We start from the raw sequence: 20,502 nt of genomic DNA on the forward strand, positions 1-20,502 counted from the left end.
CTAAGACCCCTTCCTCTCACCCATCCATACAGACCCATTCCCTGAAATATGCCATGATACCAATAAATCTTATTCATTCAACAAATATTTACTGAGCACCTATTATGTGCCTGGCACAATTCTAGGTATTGAAGATACAGCAGAAAATAAACAAAAATCCCTGCCATTAAGGAGGTTATTCTTTCAGGGAGAGGGACACAATAAACCTAACGTTTAAATTATAAACTATGTTATGCAATAAGTGCTAGGGGAAGTGAAGGGAATCAGAATGCCTGGGCTGGAAGGATTTAAATATATAATGGGTAGTTAGAGTGAGAGGGTAACTTTTGAGCAAAAATCGCTTGAAGAACATAATGGAGGGAAGTAAACTTGGACCAATGGATGGGGCATTCGCCTACCACATGGGAGGTTCAAGGTTCAAACCTCAGGCCTCCTTGACCCGTGTGGAGCTGGCCCATGCACAGTGCTGATGCGCGCAAGGAGTGCCGTGCCATGCAGGGGTGTCCCTCGCATAGGGGAGCCCCACGTGCAAGGATTGCGCCCCCTAAGGAGAGCCGCCCAGCGCGAAAGAAAGTGCAGCCTGCCCAGGAATGGTGCTGCCCACACAGAGAGCTGACACACAAGATGACACAACAAAAAAAGAACAGATTTCCGTGCCGCGGAGAAAAAGAACACACAGCAGACAATGGGGGGGGGGGGGGGGAATATAAATAATTAAAAAAAAAAAAAAAAAAAGATGGTGTGTGAAATCAAGCACAAGCTCCATTTGTAGCCAGGGACAGAAATCAATAGGCTAACCAAATGGAGTGATCCTTTGCTAACATTCTGTATCAGCCCAGTTCGGAAGCAGCAAATAGACACAGAGAACAGACAACCGGAGAGGGGGGCGGGGCGGGGAAGGGGAGAGAAATAAATAAATCTTAAAAAAAAATGTTTATTAAAGATTGAAAATTCGGGAAACGGACTTGGCCCAGGGGTTAGGGTGTCCGTCTACCACATGGGAGGTCCGTGGTTCAAACCCCGGGCCTCCTTGACCCGTGTGGAGCTGGCCCATGCGCAGTGCTGATGCGCGCAAGGAGTGCCCTGCCACGCAGGGGTGTCCCCTGCGTAGGGGAGCCCCACACGCAAGGAGTGCGCCCCGTAAGGAGAGCCGCCCAGCGCGAAAGAAAGTGCAGCCTGCCCAGGAATGGCGCCGCCCACACTTCCTGTGCTGCTGACAACAACAGAAGCGGACAAAGAAACAAGATGCAGCAAATAGACACAGAGAACAGACAACCGGGGGAGGGGGAGTTAAATAAATAAATAAATCTTTAAAAAAAAAAAAAGATTGAAAATTCTTCTCACATGAGGAAAAGATGACCTGAATCACTTTACAATAAGGTTCTGACTGGAAGACCAGAAATTTTAGAAGATGCAACCACTTGCACTTCTTGAGAAAAATAAATCAAAATGAGTTTAAAAAAGATTTGCTATGACAGCTGCTGTTAGGTTTAAGACAATCACTTAAAAAAAACAGTTTTATTCGCACACCATGCAACCCTTCAAAGTATACAACCAAGGACTCTAGGTATAATTGTGCATTCATCACCATAAGACAATCACTTTCTAATGGAAAAACTTTAGTAGTTGCAAGGTATTTGTTGAGGATTGAATCATGTACCCCACAAAAGCTATGTTCAGATCTTTACCTGCATTCCTGCGGGTTTGAACCCATTTGTAAATAGGACCTTTTTTCTTTATTATTTTTTTCTTATTTTATTTTAATAGGACCTTTTGAAGATGTTATTAATTGTTAAGGTGTGTCCAAATTGAATGAGGAGGCTCTTAATCAGTATATGAAAGGTAGTTTTATAGAGGAAATTCAGCAGCAGTCAGTCAGAAGTCAGAAACTAGTATAAACCAGAAGCCAGAGATCATGTGATGAAAGACTGCCATCACTAGAATGTGCCAACTCTGGGGGAAAAGCATGGCCTTGCCAGTATCTTGACTTTCTACTTCAAGCCTTCAAACTGAGCTAATGAATCTTGAAGCCAATCCATTATAGAGCAGGTCTGGCAAACTGACAGAGCCCATCAATCATCTGGTCCTCTCATTTTTCAGGACAGGTAAACAAGGTACAGAGAAGTTATGTGACTTCCCCAAGTCACACAGCTAATGGCAGAACCTTGCTTCTGCATACTCTTTGTGGTCTCTAGACTCTTGTCTTGTTAGGATGCACCAACCTGCAATTTACTATACAAAAAAAAAGAGAGGGCAAGTATCATAGTGTTTTTTTATTTTGCTTTGTTTTCTTTACTTACCAGTAGTGTTAGTAAGCAAAGATTTTAAACCTAGATCCAACAAATAGCTCTTCTCACAGGATCGCTACCTTAATGATTTAAACTTAATTTAAACCTAACTTTTTTTTTTTTTAAAGATTTGTTTATTTGTTTCTCTCCCCTTCCTCCTTCCCCCTGGTTGTCTGTTCTCTGTATCTATTTGCTGCATCTTCTTTGTCTGCTTCTGTTGTTGTCAGCCGCACAGGAATCTGTGTCTCTTTTTGTTGTGTCCTCTTGTGTCAGCTCTCCGTGTGTGCAGTGCCATTCCTGGGCAGGCTGCACTTTCTTTCGCGCTGGGCGGCTCTCCTTACAGGGCGCACCCCTTGCTTGTGGGGCTCCCCTATGCGAGGGACACCCCTGCGTGGCAGGGCACTCCTTGCGCGCATCAGCACTGCACATGGGCCAGCTCCACATGGGTCAAGGAGGCCCGGGGTTTGAACCAGGGACCTCCCATGTGGTAGACGGACACCCTAACCCTGGGCCAAGTCCGCCGCCCTAAACGTAGCTTCTTAACAACTTCAAACCAACCCTATGCCAGTTATCATACCAGAGCAAAATGTAAGATAATGCAAATTAAATTTTTACAAATTTTACAAAAGTAGGGTGAGGCTTGCAGGGCACACTGATGTAGGAATTCCTGCATATTGATGCCCCTCTTCCTGGTCTCAGGTCATATCATATACAATTGCAGACAATAGTTATTGAAATATAAGGACTTACATCTTCATGAAGTTCAGGAACAACAGAAAAACCGACCATTCGAGCCAATGGTCTGCAGCCACTTCGTGTTTCCCAATTCTGCCAAAGCCTTCAAAGGCAAAAACTACTAAGTGTCATTTGTGGAAGGACTGCATATTATTAAATTCCTTTTCTAAAAAATGGTAGATTTCTTTAGGCGACAGGTCGATAGCTTTCAAAGAAGAGTTCCTTTCCCTTTTGGCTTCAAAGACAGATCCGACAGAATATCTGAACTTTACTTAAGGTTTCTGGTTATCCTTGTTTGTCTACAACAGGTTTATCAAGGATTTTTCAACTCAGATGAAACAACACACCTATCAAACAATTCCTCTGCACATAGTTGTATAAGTTTGTAAGCTTGTATAAATTGGTTTTTACTTAATCTTAGTCTTAAATTAAGCTAAATTAATCTAAATAAATCTAAATTATTGTGGTCTGTAAAGTAAAGAGAGAAGGAAAAGCAATAATTTTATTCCAAGAAGGAATTAGGGGGTATTAGTACATGCATTCTACTTCAATCACTAGATTGGATTTGTTCTGACCTTTGCTTGAGACTTGGAAGTTTGTCACAGAGGGAGGATTCCCATTCTTCTAGTGACATTCCTCAGTGGAATCTTTAAAAATTGTGCTCATTCTTTTCTGGAAGATATCCACAGAATCTCACAACCATCGTAGAAATTGATAACTCTGTAAGCCATAAAACCATCACATGATCACATCTCATCAAAGCATGTCTTCCCCACAAACAAAACAAAACAGGGAGAGGGCATACGTGCACCTGAAGTCTAATTGCAGATATACTTTCTTACTTGATGCTGGGTCAGGTGGGACCTGCCCCACCGTTCTTCGAAAGCTTTTTCCTCAGATTTCCCTTTAGGAACGCCTGCCCAGGATCCTAGAGCTGGAGCAACGGTAGTAAGAACCGAGAGTGCAACACATGTTTTCACAACTCCCTTTCGTCCTCTTGTTTGAACTAGATCACAGATGTTGGGGAAAGAGAGTCTCCCCGGCCAGCACGACCAGCTCCACAGGGTTGGAGCGATTCCTCTAGGAAGCTCCCCAGTACCCCTCCCTTATCTTTTACCCCAGGAGACAAACAGAGGAAACGGCATACATCCTTTAGAGGAGACCAGGCAGGCGAGCGGGAGCAACGGTAAGTCCTACTGTTCACAAAGATGAGCAAATGAGGGAGAGAGAGAAGGCGGTGACTAGGATGTAGCAGAAAACGGACTGCAGCAGAGGAACGGACATCTCCCCGCTCCAGCTAACTCCGAGCCACCCTCGCTTGTAACAGCGCTTTACAAGGAACGCAACTGCGCAGGTCACACCGTGCCGCCGCGATGCCTTGTGGGGCTTCTAGTCCAGATGGCGCGGCAGGGTGGGAGGCAGAAAACCTTTTCTAAGCAGGCCGTCGTTGCAATGCGATACTGGGGCAGTCTGGAGTGAACTACTCCCTAGTCCTCCCTGCAAAGAAGAGTTACTACAATTCCCTTTTCTGTGCTTGGACCAGTTCCTCAGACCCAGACTCTGGGAAGACCCGCCTTCCGCCCTGCCCCTGGGAGGCGCAGTCCCTCCGCGCTCGGGAGGCGGGCTCTCCACGAGGGGAGGGCCTTCACGCGGTGGGGGCTCGCGCCGAGGGGCGCGGGGGCGGCGCTTGCGCGGGTTCTCTGCGGAGCGCGCGCGGGCTCAGCGCTTCTGACGTTCGCAGTCGCCGCGAGTGGCCTCCTCTTTTTCGTGACCCAGAGGCTCATCGGGGTCCTGTCCATGGACCGTGCGGCCGTGGCGAGGGTGGGCGCGCTAGCGAGCGCCAGCGTGTGCGCCCTGGTGGCGGGAGTGGTGCTGGCCCAGTACATATTCACCTTGAAGAGAAAGACGGGGCGGAAGACGAAGATCATCGAGATGGTGAGTGCGAGGCGCGCCGGAGGGGTCTGCTGAGGGGACAGCGGACGTGGGGCCGGCCGCCGGGCCTCGCTCTCCGGCAGTCACCTTAGCTCTCCGGGTCGTGCTCGAATGCGAGAGGAGCGTCCGAGGTCGCCCGTCCGGCTGCGTTCCCGGTCTAGCGAGCGAGGGAGGCACAGCTGGGGGGACCCGGCCGACCCTCGCGTGGCGACCCCCCCGGCGTCGGGGATCTGGCCAGGATTCCTGACGGCGGCACTCCGGTGCCGGCTGCCTTTGTTGTGTTGCTATGTCTCCATTTGAAACAGCGACGCTGCAAGTAGGTGATTTGGCGACCTGCTATCTCGGACTGCAAAACTCGTTTCTCGAGTGATTAACTGTTGGTGCCGGGCAGCTCCCCCAACCCCCTTCCACCTCCTAAACATGCCAAACCGTTGCGACTAATCCAATTCCCATTTTCTTTTTTTTTTGGTGTTCGATTATGAAAAGATGCCATTTTTTCAGTGGTTAAAAGAATGCCAGTCAATCGAGTGGGACTGACATAATTATATTATATTTGAATATCATTTCCTTCTTGTCTCAGACTTCTGGGAAGTATACATGTGTTCATTTTCTATCAAAGTACATAACATTATTCAGAAAACATATTGAAAGAAAGTCTCAAGGGTTCTGTCAGCTTTGAGGCACATTAATTAATGTTCAAACGTTTGGAGATGTTTAGTTTTGTAATTAAAGCCAACTCAGTACGACAAGGCACTCACTGACTTGCATTCTAATGTACTTACTGGAGTGAGAAGAGAATTAGAGTTAATGCATAATCCTGCATATCCTCCTGATAATGCGCTACACAGAGAACATCTGATATCAACTTCATGTCTGAAATAAGTTGACAGTCTACTAAATAATATCATTTTAGGTTATTGTACTTAGTATATTTCAGCCTCAGTCATATGTTCACACTTTCCAAAGAGATTTGTCCTGTTGGTTGCTGTTGGTTCTAGGAGGAATAAAGAAATTCTTTTGTATAATTAGAAACCAGAAAGGATTAATTACTACTCACATATCTCATATTCCAAAAATACTCAGGTTTTGAATAATCATTAGTAGCTTTAAATTATTCTTCAGTTATTATAACTTCTTTTTTTCCACCATTATACTCAGAGCAGCAAATGTTTTGTCCCAGAAATTTCATTTTGCTCACATTGCTCTTCTGCTTAGAGAACTTCAGTGGCTTCCAGTTAATTCTTGCCCCAAATTCAAGGATTATATATGAAAGGAAACTAATCGTCATACTCTCCTATATGTACTTTGTGAATTGTTCTATTATAGTTCCTGGTAGGGTTAAAAATCAATGTTTTCACAAAATTCCACAATAATACCATCATAGGAACATTTTGGACATTTTTGTTAAAAAATAAAGACATATCAGGAAGACCTTTTATAGAAATCAGTCAATCTGATTAGTTATATCCATAATGTAATATATGTCCAACGTGCTAGTAACTTTTAACTTTTAAATGGGAAAAATGGAAAAGAGCCTTGTTTTTTCCTTTTGTAATTTTAATAGGTTGCTTCTTCAAATGGGAGACACATTTGAAATTAAAACTCAGTAAACCTGGGTTTAAATCCTTGTTCTCTTTGTAATTGCCATGTATTAGGGAGCCTGTTCTACCCACCTCCACCTTAGAGAATCTCTACAAACCCATGACTGTTCAGTGGGCAGAGCCCTTACTAGCGGCAACTAATGGAACCGGAAGTGACTGCCTGACCTTGGTGGGCCTATCTGTAGCTGACCAGGAATGGAAGTGACTTCTGGGAGTTGGCTTATAATGATGCACTCTTTCAAGAGTTTTTAATTAAGAGTTGCAGAAGGGTTGCTAGTGGGTTGTGGATGCTAGAGCAGCAAGATAAATATACTGAGTGTTTTAGTTTGCTAAAGGCTGCCAATGCAAAGATATCAGAAATGGGTTGACTTTTATAATGGGAATTTATTAGGGTAAAATCTTTCAGTTCCAAGACTGTAAAAATGTCCCAGTCAAGGCATCGTCAGAGATGTCTCACCAAAAGTTGGCTTCTAGCAGATCCTAGACTTCTGCCACATGGCAAGGCAAATTGCAGCTGGACTCTGACTTCCCCTACAGGCTCATTTTCTCCCCAAGCGCAGCTATGGGCTCTCAGGCATCTGGCTCATTTCTCCTCTCTCCCATTGCTTCAGCTTCAGCTGCTCTGCTGATTCCAGCCTCCAGCCTCTCTCTCAGCCCCATGGGGTTTATCTGTCTGCTATTGCAGGTAATCTTGGAGTCCTCTATCACATGGCAGGGTAAATGGTGACCCTCTTTCTCCGTGACTTTTTTTTTCTATATGGCTCTGAATGTTTCTCCCATTTATAAAAGACTAGCAAGAGGGCCAAGACCTATCCTGGGTCAAGCTTCACTAAAGTTCTCCAGTCAAAGGTCCCCAATTGAATTCAATCCAATCAAAGGGTCCCACACCCACAGGAATGGATATGTTCCAAGAACATGATTTTTTCTGGGATTCACAAAAGCTTTGAACTGTCACACTGAGGAAGCCAGTGAGAAAACAGGCTGGGGATATACAGAGCAGCAGAGATAAGAAGAGCCATTTTGTGGAGTTGCCATTTCTGTCCTTCAAAGCCTAATTCATCTTTTTATGTGTTCCCTGAGAACACCATCCTCACCTTTTAACGGAAATAGTTTGGTTAGATTTCTCTTCCTTGCATACAATTAGTCTTTAAGATGACTAATTTTTATGTATCATAGTCAATAGACTTATTTTTTAAATAAACTTTTTAGCAATTTTATTGAGATCTATTCATATGACATTTAAAGTTTTTAAATTTATTATTTTATTGTATATTTTTTATTAGAGAAGTTGTGAGCTTATAAAACAATCAAGCATAATATGCAGAATTCTCATACATCACCCCTCCACTAACAGCTTACGTTGTTATAGAACATTTGTTACAGATTATGAAAGACATCATCAGACTATTACCACTAACTATGGGCCATAGTGTACCTTTGGTATCTTTTTCCCATACACTCCCTTTTATTAACACTGTGTATTGATATTGTTTCGTTTGTTATTGTTCATAAGGGAAACACTTATATTTGTACTGTTAACCATAGTCCATTTTCCACCACATGGTTCACTGTGTTATACAGTCCCATGCCTTGTACAATCGAGTCTAACTGTACACTCACTTTCATTAGAGAGTTGTAGTCATTGCCTCAGTAAATTTTCGAATGTTTTCTTAGTCTAAAAGAAAAAATCCCATACTCCCCTATTATTTACCCTCAGTGTAGATATGGTACCTTCTTTGACATTGATGCAAGCATATTACGGTATTGCCTTTAACTGTAGTCCATCAGTTACATTATTGTGTTTTTCCCGTGCATCACCATATTCTTACCACCTTGTAATAATGATGTACATTTGTTTTAGTTTGTAGACGAACATTCTTATATTTGTGCTATTAACCATAATCCTCATCCACCTCTGGGTTCACTATGTTATTCAGTCCCTAGATGATTCTCTAACTTTCTTTCAGTTGACATTTACATCCCTGGACTACCTCTTTCAGCCACAATCCCATTTATAAATCAGCCATGTTACACTCACTATAATGTGTTACCATCAACTCTATCCATTTCCACACTATTTCAGTTAAGCTAATTAAAAATTCTATGTGCATTAAGCTTCAGTACTCCTTCTCAACCCTCATACTCTCTTCTAGTAACCTATACTCTGGGTTTTAACTCCATGCATTTGTTCTTTGTATTTAGTTCATATTAGTGAAACATTACAGTATTTGTCCTTTTCTGTGTGGTTATTTCACTCAGCATAATGTCCTCAAGGTTCATCCATATTATCATGTGTCTCAATTTCATTTCTTCTTATAGCAGCATAATATTCCATTGTATGTATATACCACATTTTGTTTATCCATTCATTGGTTGATGGACACTGAGGTTTTTTCCATCTTTTGGCAATTTCAAATGAACATCGGTGTGCAAATATCTGTTTGCGTCACTGTTTTCAGTTCTTCTGGGTATATTCCTAGCAGAGTGATTGCCGGATTATATGGCAGTTCTATATTCAGCTTCCTGAGGAACTATCAAACTCTTCCACAGAGACCGCACCATTCTACATTCCCACTAAGAATTGAAGGAGTGTTCCTATCTTCACATCCTCTCCAGTACTTTGTTTTTTCTTAAATAATGGCCATTCTGTGATATGTGAGATGATATGTCATTGTAGTTTTGATTTGCATTTACCTAATAGCTAGTGATACTAAACATTTTTTTTCAACATTTGTATTTCCTCTTTGGAGAAATGTCTAAGTATTTTGCACATTTTAAAATTGGATTGCTTGCTCTTTTATCGTTGAGTTGTTTCATCTCTTTATGTAACATGGAAATCAAACCCTTATCAGATATGTGGTTTCCAAATATTTTCTCCCATTGAGTAGGCTGCCTTTTCACCTTCTTGCCAAAGTTCTTTGAAGTATACAAGTGTTTAAGTTTTTTTTTCTTTCGTTGCTCGTGCTTTGGTATAAGGTTTAAGAAACCACCACCTACCACCAGGTATTGAAGATGTTTCCCTACATTTTCTTCTAGGAGATTTATCCTTGATCCTTTTTGAGTTACTATTTGTATAAGTTGTGAAGTAGGGTCCTCTTTCTTTCTTTTCTATATGGATATACAGTTCTCCCAGCACCATTTGTTTGTGTTTTTTTAAAAGATTTATTTATTTATTTCTCTCCCCTCCCCCCCACCCTGGTTGTCTGTTCTCTGTGTCTTGTTTCTTTGTCCACTTCTGTTGTTGTCAGCGGCACAGGAATCTGTGTTTTTGTTGCATCATCTTGTTGTGTCAGCTCTCCGTGTGGGCGATGCCATTCTTAAGCAGGCTGCACTTTCTTTTGCACTGGGCGGCTCTCCTTACAGGGCGCACTCCTTGCGCGTGGGGTTCCCCTACGCGGGGGACCCCCTGCGTGGCAAGGCACTCTTGCGCGCATCAGCACTGTGCATAGGCCAGCTCCACATGGGTCAAGGAGGCCCGGGGTTTGAACCGCAGACCTCCCATGTGGTAGATGGACGCCCAAACCACTGGGCTAAGTCCATTTCCTACCATTTGTTTTTGTTTGTTGTTTTTTTAAAATGTAGTTGTCCTATTCTTTTTTTCTCTCTCTTCCCCCCCCCCCCCACCATCTGTTCTCTGTGTCCATTTTGCTGTGTGCTCTTCTTTTTGTCAGCTTCTGTTGTTGTCAGCGGCATGGGAATCTGTATCTCTCTGCTGCATCATCTTGCTGCATCAGCTCTCTGTGTGTGCGGTGCCATTCCTGGGCAGGCTGCACCTTCTTTAGCCCTGGGCGGCTCTCCTTACGGGGAGCACACACACACACACACACACACACACACCCTGCCTGCAGCTCTCCTATGTGGGACACACCCCTGCGTGGCAGGGCACTTCTTGCACGCATTAGCGCTGCATGTGGACCAGCTCCACAGGAGTCAAGGAGGCCCGGGGTTTGAACCGCGGACCTCCCATGTGGTAGGCGGACACCCTATCCATTGGGCCAAATCCACTTCCCTCTCCCAGCACATTTGATGAATAGACTGCTCTGCCCCAGCTGAGCGGGCTTAACAGCTTCATCAAAATCACTTGACCTGGAACAGATGAGGCTCAAGCAGTTAAGCACTTGACTACCACATGGGAGGTCCTGGGTTCTGTTCCTGGTGCCTCCTGAAAAAACAAAAACAAACAACAAGTAAAACAAATGGTGATACCAACTCAGGTAAGCCGATGTGGCTCAGTGTCTCAGTGATTCAATCCCCAGTCCCAGGTACTTAAAAAAAAAAAAAAAATCACTTCACCATAGATGTGAGGGTCTGTTTCTGAATGATCAATTCAGTTCCATTACCCCTCTCAATTAGAGGCAGAGTGGGCATCACCATCCCAAAATCCTCAGGATTGGGGAATGAAGTATGGACTAGAATGGACTTACTGGTATTCTACTGTATGGACTTACTGGTATTCTAGCAATGGAAGAAATTATATCATTGATGTGACCACTGGAGGTGCTGAAGGCAGGGAGAGGGAAAAAGTGGTATAATATGCGGGCATTTTGGGGACTTGGAATTGTCCTGAATGACATTGTAATGAGATACAGGCCACTATATATCCTGCCATAACCTACAGAAATGAATAGGAGAGAATATAAACTACAATGTAAACTATAATCCATGCTTAGTGGGAGTGCTTCAAATGTGCTCATCAATTGCAATGAATGTACCACACTAATGAAAAAGTTGTTAATTGGGGAAGGGTGGGAGGGGTGGGGAAGTTGGGCATATGGGAATCCCTTATTTTTTTGCATTTCATTTTGTGTAATCTAAGTATTTTTTAAAAAAATAAAGATATATTTTTAAAAAATTTGGTTCCATTGGTCTACATGTCTGTTTTTACGCCAGTGCAATGCTGTTTTTACTGGTATAGATAGGTAATATGCTTTAAAGTCAGAAAGTAAGTCTTCCAATTTCATTCTTCCTTTTTAAGATGTTTCTGGCTATTCTCGCCCCTTACCCTTCCAAATAAATTTGATAATTAGGTTTTCCATTTCTTTAAAAAAGGCTGTTAAAATTTTTATTGGGATTGCATTGAATCTCTATATCAATTTGGGTAGAATTGACATCTTAAGGATATTTGGTCTTTTAATCCATGAACATAGAATATTCTTCAATTTATTTATTTGTTATTATTTTTAGGAGGTACCAGGGATTGAACCCAAGGCCCTATAAATGGGAAGCAGGTGCTCAACCACTGAGCTACATCCACTCCACAATGAGAATGGGTTGTTTGTTTTGTTTTGTTTTTAAGAGGTACTGGGGATCAAACCTGGGGCCTCATACATGGGAAGCAGGCACTGAACCACTTGAGCTGCATCCACTCCCCTCTTCCATTTATTTAGGTCTTCTTGGATTTCTTTTAATTGAAGTTTTTGTAATATAAGTGCTTTACATCCTTGGTTATAAATTTTTCTTTTAAAGCAGTTTAGACTTGGCCCAGTGGATAGGGCGTCCATCTACCACATGGGAGATCCAAGGTTCAAACCCCAGGCCTCCTTGACCCATGTGGAGCTGGCCCACGTGCAGTGCTGATGGGTGCAAGGAGTGCCATGCCATGCAGGGGTGTCCCCCGCGTAGGGGAGCCCCACGTGCAAGGAGTGCACCCCGTAAGGAGAGCCGCCCAGTGCGAAAAAAGTACAGCCTGCCCAGGTGTGGCACTGCACACATGGAGAGCTGACGCAGCCAGATGACGCAACAAAAAAAGAAACACAGATTCTCATGCCGCTGACAACAACAGAAGTGGGCAAAAAGAAGAACACGCAGCAAATGGACGCACAGAACAGACAACTGGGGCGGCAAGGGCGGGGAGGGGGGAAAGGGGAGAGAAATAAATAAAATAAATCTTAAAAAAAAACAAAACCAAAAAAAAAAAAAGCAGTTTAGACTTGGAGAAAAAATTATGAAGATAGTACAATGAGTTCCCATGTAAACCCACACCCAGTTTCCCCTGTTAGAAACATCTTACATTAGTATGGTACATTTGTTACAATTATAGAACCAATACTGAAACATAATTATTTACTAATGTCCATACTTTATTCAGATATCCATGTTTTTACCAAATGTTCTTCTCTGTCCCAGATTCCATCTAGAATACTACATTACATTTAGTTGTCATGTCTCTTTAGCTCCTCTTGGTTGTGACATTTTCTCAGACCTCCCTTGTGTTTTTTCTTGTTTTTAAACAAATCAATTTTATTAGTACATATTAATAAAGCATGCAATTCACCGAAAGTATACAATCAATGGTGTTTGGTATAATCACATATTTGTGCATTCATCACTTCAATTGTTATTAGAGCATTTCCATTATTTCAATAATAATAATAACAACCAAAAAACACACAAACAAATAAACAAGAAGATTCTTCACCTTTCAACCTCTCTATGTTTCTGCTGCTATACATAGCTGCTATTTCTGGCTATTCTTACACAATTATTTATTAAGCATTTTTATTAAGATATATTAACATACTGTATGATCTTTCTAAAGTGTATAATCAGTGGCTTTTAGTATAATCGCACTGTTGTATATTCATCACTACCACAATTTTAGAACCATTTCATTGCTTCAAAAACAAAAAACTCCACACCCCTTAGCATGCCTTTCTTAGCCCTATATAACCACTAATCTAATTTCACCTTTATAAATTGATTTATATTTACATTTTTTATAAATGGGATCATACAATATTTACACAATATGTTTAGTTCGTAGTAGTGCAGTAATATAGTATTTGTCCTTTTGTGTCTGGCTTGCTTCACTCAACATAATGTCCTCCAGGTTCATCCATGTTGTCATATGCTTTACGACTTTATTTCTTCTTACAGCTGCATAATATTCTATCGTGTGAATACATCACAGTTTGTTTATCCATTCATTGGTTGATAGACACATGTATTGTTTTCAGCTTTTGGCAATCATGAATAATGCTACTGTGAATGGTGTGCAGATGTCTATTCGTGTCACTGCTCTCAGTTTGGTATAAATATATCCAGTAGTGGTATTGCAGGGTCACGTGGCAAATCTATATTCAAATCAGAGAACAGTCCACCCACAGTGGCTGTACCATTCTGCATTCCCACCAACAGTGAATAAATGTTCCCATGGGAAAGTTTGTCTTTTACTGTTGAGTTGTGTATTTCCTTATGTGTCATGGATATTAAACCATAATCAGATATGTGATTGCCAAGTATTTTCTCCCTTTGAGTCGGCTGCCTTTTTCTCCTCTTGACAAAGTCTTTTGAAGTGCAAAAGTGCTGAATTTTGAGGGGGTTCCATTTACCTATTTTTTCTTTTGTTGTGCGTGTTTTGAGTATAAAGTCGAAGACTAACACCAACCACAAGGTCTTTAAGATGTTTCTCTACATTCTCTTCTAGTACTTTTATGGTTCCTTGCTTTTGTATTTTGGTCTTTGATCCATTTTGAGCTGATTCTTCTATAGGGAGTTGAAATAGGGGTCCTCTTTCATTCTTTTGGTTATGGATATCCAGTTCTCCCAGCACCATTTGTTGAAGAGACTGTTTTGTCCTATTAAAATGGATTGGTAGGTTTGTCGAAAACCATTTGGCTCTAGAGGTACAGGTTTATTTCTGGATTTTCAGTTTTATTCCCCTGATCAATGTGTATATCTTTATTCCAGTACCATGCTATTTTGACCACTGTAGCTTTGTAATATGTTTCAAAGTCAGGCAGTGAAATTCCTCCCACATTGCTCCTCTTTTTTGGAATGCATTAGGCTATTTAGATGCACTTTCCTTTCCAAATGAATTTGATAATTGCCTTTTCTATTTCTGTAAAGTATGCTGTTGGAATTTTGATTAGAATTGCATTGAACCTTAAATCAGTTTGGATAAGATGACATCTTCACAATGTTTAATATTCCAACCCATGAATATGGAATGTCTTTCCATTTGTTTAGGTCTTCATTGATTTCTTTTAGCATTTTTTTTTGGTAGTTTTCTCCATATTGGCCCTGTACTACTTTGGTCAAATTGATTCCTAGGTGTTTGAGTCTTTTTGTGGGTATTGTAAGTGGAATATTCCCCCTGGTTTCCTCCTCAGATTGTTTAATACTAGTGTACTTGGGAAGTGGATGTAGCTCAACTGATAGAGCATCCACCCACCATATAGGAGGTCTGGGGTTCGATACCCAGAGCCTCCTGGCCTGTGTGGTGAGCTTGCCCATGTGCAGTGCTGCTGCATGCGAGGAGTGCTGTGCCACCCAGGGGTGCCCCGCATGTAGGGGTGCCCCACGTGCAAGGAGTGCACCCTGCAAGGAGAGCCACCCCACGCAAAAAGAGCACAGCCCTGCCCAGGAGTGGCACCGTACACACAGAGAGCTCACGCAGCAAGATGACGCAATGAAAAGAGATACGGATTCCTGGTGCCACCTGACAAGAATGCAAGCAGACACAGAAAAACACACAGCAAATGGATACAGAGAGCAGACAAGGGGGGGGTGGAGGGCAGGAGAGTGGGGTGGGTGGGGAGAAGGGGAGAGAAAAAATAAAATCTTTAAAAAAATACTAGTGCACAAAAACATAACTGATTTTTGCATGTTGATCTTATATCCTGCCATTTTGCTGAGTTCATTTATTAGCTCAAGTAGCTCTGTTCCAGACATCTCAGAATTTTCTAAATATAGGATAATGTCATCTGCAAATATTGAGAGTTAATTCCACTTTTCCTATTTGGATGCCTTTAATTTTCTTTTCCTGTCTAATTGCTCTAGCTAGAATCTAGTATAAGAAAAGATGCTGGATTTTGTCGAATGCCTTTTTTATATCGATTGAGATGATCATGTGGCTTTTTTCCCTTCAATTTGTTTATGTGCTGTATTACATTAATTGATTTTCTTATGTTGAACCAACTTTGCATACCAGGAATAAATCCCACTTGGTTGTGATATAAGTCTTTCAATATGCTATTGGATTCAATTTGAAAGTATTTTGTTGAAAATTTCATTAGAGAAATTGGTCTGTAATACTCTTTTCTTGTAGTATCTTTATCTGACTTTTGTATTAGGGTGATGTCGGCTTCATAAAAAACACTAATTTTCCCTCCTCTTGAATTTTTTGGTAGACTTTAAACAGGATTGGTGTTAATTCTTTTCAAAATGCTTGGTAGAATTCACCTGTGAAGCCATCTGGTCATGGATTTTCCTTATTGGGAGATTTTTGATGACCGATTCAATCTTTTTAAGTGTGATTGGTTTGTTAAGTCCTTGTATTTCTTATAGCATCAGTGTAGGTTGTTTGTGCATTTCTTGGAATTTATCCATTTCATCTAGTTTGTCTAGTTTGTTGGCATACAGTTTCTCATAATATGCTCTTATGATCCTTTTTATTTCTGAGGTGTCAGTCATAACTTTCCCCCGTTCATTTCTGATTGTATTTGCTTGCATCTTTACTCTTTTTTGTTAGCCTACCTAGAGGTTTGCCAATTTTATTAATTTTCTCAAAGAACCAACTTTTGATTTTGTTGATATTCTCTATTGTCGTTTTGTTCTCAATGTCAGTTATTTCTGCTCTAATCTTTATTATTTCTTTCCTTTTGCTTTCTTTGGTAGTAGTTTGCTGTTGTTTTTCTGGTTTTTCCAGTTGTTCAGTTAGATCTTTTTTTTTTTTCAAAGATTTTATTTTTTAAATTTATTTCTCTCCCCTTCCCTGCCCCCCCCCCCCAGTTGTCTGCTCTCTGTTCCCATTCACTGTGTGTTCTTCTGTGTCCACCTGTATTCTTGTCAGCAGCACCTGGAATCTGTGTTTCTTTTTGTTGCGTCATCTTGCTGCATCAGCTCTCCGTGTATGCAGTGCCATTCCTGGGCAGGCTGCATTTTTTTCGCAGTGGGTGGCTCCTTAAGGGGTGCACTCCTTGTGTATGGGACTCCCCTACACAGGGGACACTCCTGCATGGCACAGCACTCCTTACGCACATCAGCACTGTGTGTGGGCCAGCTCATCACACAGGTCAGGAGGTCCTGGGTTTGAACCTTGGACCTCCCATGTGGTAGGCAGACGCCCTATCCATTGGGCCAAATCCGCTTTCCCAGTTAGATCTTTGATTTTAGCTCTTTCCTCTTTTTTAATATAGGTGTTTAGGAATATAAATTTCACATTAAAGACTGTCTTTGCTCCATCCCATAAGTTTTGATAAGCTGTGTCTTTGCTCCATCCCATAAGTTTTGATAAGCTGTGTTCCTGTTTTCATTTGTCTCGATATATTTACTGATTTCCCTTGCAATTTCTTCTTTGACCCACTGATTATTTAGGAGTGTGTTGTTTAGCCTCAACACATTTGTAAATTTACCTCTTTCCTGTCTATTATGAATTTCCAGTTTCATTCCATTATGATCTGAGGAGGTGCTTTGTATAATTTCATTCTTTTTATATCTATTGAGAGCTGCATTGTTACCTAACATGTGATCTGTCCCCGAGAAAGATCCATGGGCACTTGAGAAGAATGTATAACCCTCTGAGTTTGGGTGCAACACTCTATATATGTTTGTTAGGTTTAACTTTATCATATTGTTCAAGTTCTCTGTTTCCCTGTTGATCTTCTGTCTGGGTATTCTATCTAATTATGTGAATGATATGTTCAATTCTCCAGTGATTATTGTAGAGATGTCTATTTCTCCCTTCAGTTTTTCCAGAGTTTGCTTCATGTATTTTGGGGCATAGATAGGTCATAGATATTTCTGACTGTTATATCTTCCTGGTGGACTGTCCCTTTTGTTAATTTATAATGGTCTTCTGTATCTCTTATAGTTTTTTGGATTCAAAGTCTGTTTTTTTTTTATATTTAGTATAGCTACTCATTCTCTTTTTTGGTTACTATTTGTGCAGAGTATCTTCTTTCAACCTTTCACTTTCAGCCAGTTTATTTCCCTGGTTCTAAGGTGAGTCTCTTGTAAGCAGCATGTAGATGGCTCGTGTTTTTTTATCCATTCTATCAGCCTTTATCTTTTGATTGGGGAGTTTAATCCATTCACATTCAATTGTATTACCGTAAATGCATTATTTACTTCTTCATTTTTTTCTTTGGTTTTCATATGTCATATTTTTGTCTCTCTTTTTACTCTTTTAGTAATCCTTTCTGATATTTTCTTCTATACTTTTCTCTATGTCTCTCTCTCCTGTCTTTTTCCTGCAGGTTCTAAGGCTTCCTTTAATATATCTGCAAGGGTGGATTCTTTTTTGCAAAGTCTCTTAGTTTCTGTTTGTTTGTGAGTATTTCATACCTTCATATTGGAAGGACTGTTTTGCTGCATAAAGAATTCTTGTCTGGCAGTTTTTCTCTTTGAGTATTCTGGTTTTATCCTACCACTCTCTTTTCACCTCCATGGTTTCTAATGACAAATTCACTCTATGTCTTACTGGGCTTCCCTTGTATGTGATAGTTTGCTTCCCCTTGCCGCTCTCAGAATTTTCTCTTTACACTTGATATTTGACATTCTGAGTATATGTCTTTGAGTAGGTCTTTTAGATTTTTTTCTGATTGGGGTACGGTGCACTTATTGGACATGTAAGTTCATTTCTTTCACAATGATTGGGAAATTTTCAGCTATTATTTCTTCAAATACTCTTCCTGCTCCTTTCCCTTCTCTTCTCTTTCTGGAACTCCATGACACATATATGCATTTCATATTATCATTCAACTCCCTGAGCCCCTGCTCAATTTTTTCCATTCTTTTCTCTCTCTCTTCTTTCCTTTCTTCAATTTCAGCTATTCTGTCTTTGGTGTCATTTATTCTTTCTTCTGTCATTTCCAACGCATATGTCTCTAATGTGTTTTTGGTCTCACCTATTGTGTCTTTCATTCTCATGAGGCCTGTTACTTTTCTATTCAGGTTCTCACATTGTTCTTTGTACTTACAGAATGTCTTCTTGATGTGCTTTATCTCATTAGCCATATTTTAATTCATTAATTTGGTTTTGGAAATTTGTGCACATCTCACTAATTAGTTCCCTCATCCTGGGTTTCTTCTGGGTCCTTGATATATTCCTTAGCTTGGGCCATGGCTTCCACATTCTTAGTGTGGTTCTTAGTTTTTTTGGTGATATCTAGGCGTCTAATTAGGATGATGAGTTTACTCAGATGCTCTATTTCTTTCTCTTTTGTAGAGATTTGGTGGTGCAAGGCCATGTGTTACTGCTGTTCTTTCATTCTTGGTTCATCCTGGGTCTTTAGGATTGTCCCTGTTAGTTGCTCAAAACTGGGCTCTGGTCCCAGTAATGGGTTGCAGACACACTTCTAGGGCCTATGGAAGGGAGGTTATAATGGCCGGGAAAAGCGTCTCTTATTTACTTTTAATTTCCTCTTGTGCACTTTCTTGGTCTGCCAGCAGATGACGTGTTTTAGCAGCTTTCTCAGTTCAATGCCTGCTCAGAGTATGTTTGCTTCAATACGGATGGACAGGATCAATGTGGCAGAGGTTCTGTCCTGGAGGCTAAGAGCCTTGTAATTCATATTTTCTCAGAGACATTCTCAAACCTTTGCTGGCAGCCTCCTCCGTTTTCCTGGGTAGTAAATAATTCCATTCCCCTCTGTGTCCTCAACAATCAGTCCCAGTTAGCAGAGAGGGAGACTGAGAAGGTCGGATCTCTTCAGTCCTATGCCAGGTCCCAGGGCAAACAATGGCGCATTCTCACCTGGCCTGGAAGGGCCCTTGGGATACAGCAGGTGAAATATGTGGGTCAAAAGCTGGGTCATACTTAGGCTGTGTCCCTCTCTCTCTCCTTTCCCGGTGAGGTAGATACCTGGGGTCCCCTTTGTAGATGTAGGCCCAAAAGCCTGAGTATTCAAAAGTCTTTAATGTGGAGGAGGTTGAGGCAGTAGCAGCTTTAAACTCAGTTTTGTTGCAACTCTTTTCCTTTGTCCCTCCCTCTTCTGGGCAATGTCCAGCCTTCCACAAGTGTCCTAAACCCTAGAAGATTTTTTCCAGGCCGTTTCTGCCTGTCTGCTAGCCATTTTTCTGGATGCAAAGAGAGTCCCATGTTTTTCTAGTCTGCCATCTTCCCAGAAGTCCCCACCCTTTTTTTTTTTTTTGACCTTGACATTTTGAGGGGTGCTAATGAGGTATTTTGTAGAATATTCAAACAATTATAATTTCCTTGATGTTTTTCTCATGATTAACTGGGGTCATGTGGCTGGGAAAAAAAACACAGATAACTCTCATTCTTGTAACATCTTATCAAGGGTAGTTTCCATCAACATGATTTAATGATGGTAGATATTGACCTTAATTGCTTGATTGAAGTAGCATGTGGTAGGTTTCTTCACTGTAAAATTGCTCTTTCCCCCCCCCACATCTGTAATGTATTCTTTGGTTAAAAAAAAAAAAATTACTGTGCACAGCCTACATTTAGTGAATGGGGCATTATGCTCCACATAAATTATTTGGGATTCTTCTGTGTGTGAGAAGTATCTCTTCTCACACATTTATTTAATTATTCATTCATCTATTTATATCAATAGGGACTCATGAACATTTTTTTTATGCTTCAGGTTATTGTCCATTACTAGTTTGTTTTGTTGCCAAAATTGTTCCAGCTTTGGCCACTGGCAGCTCCTTCATTTGCCTCCTGTGTCCCTTTGACATACCCCTATCACGTCAATAAACTTACTAAGAGTGAGGTCTTAGGTGTCAAGCAGGTGACACTGTGAGAGTTAGAAAGCGTTTAGAGAAAGGGTCTGCAAACTATGGCTCGTGCCATACCTACCCCACAGCTTGTTTTCTTATGGCCCATGAACTAAGAATGGTTTTCACATTTTTGAATGTTGTTTTTTTTTTAAGAAAAAAAAGAATATCATTTTACTCCACATGAGAATTATATGTTTTAAATCCATTTTGCCAATTTTTGCCTTTTGAGCGGAAAGTTTAGTCCATTTACATTTAAA

General features: G+C 41.1%; 1 protein-coding gene across 2 annotated transcripts in view; it reads left to right on the top strand.

Annotated features, from left to right (window-relative positions):
- The first annotated feature begins 4,405 nt into the window (after window positions 1–4,405).
- NT5C3A (5'-nucleotidase, cytosolic IIIA) overlaps window positions 4,406–20,502 on the top strand; it is a 91,766-nt gene continuing 75,669 nt past the window's right edge. The window contains exon 1 of one of the 2 annotated variants that reach the window (XM_004463291.3): window positions 4,406–4,958. In XM_004463291.3, the coding sequence (XP_004463348.1) occupies window positions 4,821–4,958 (138 nt within the window). In that variant the 5' untranslated portion in view covers window positions 4,406–4,820. The remainder of the gene's footprint in view (window positions 4,959–20,502) is intronic. The other variant, XM_004463293.4, reaches the window with a different exon arrangement.

Source organism: Dasypus novemcinctus, chromosome 5 (assembly GCF_030445035.2).
Source record: "Dasypus novemcinctus isolate mDasNov1 chromosome 5, mDasNov1.1.hap2, whole genome shotgun sequence".
Classification (NCBI taxonomy): domain Eukaryota; kingdom Metazoa; phylum Chordata; class Mammalia; order Cingulata; family Dasypodidae; genus Dasypus; species Dasypus novemcinctus.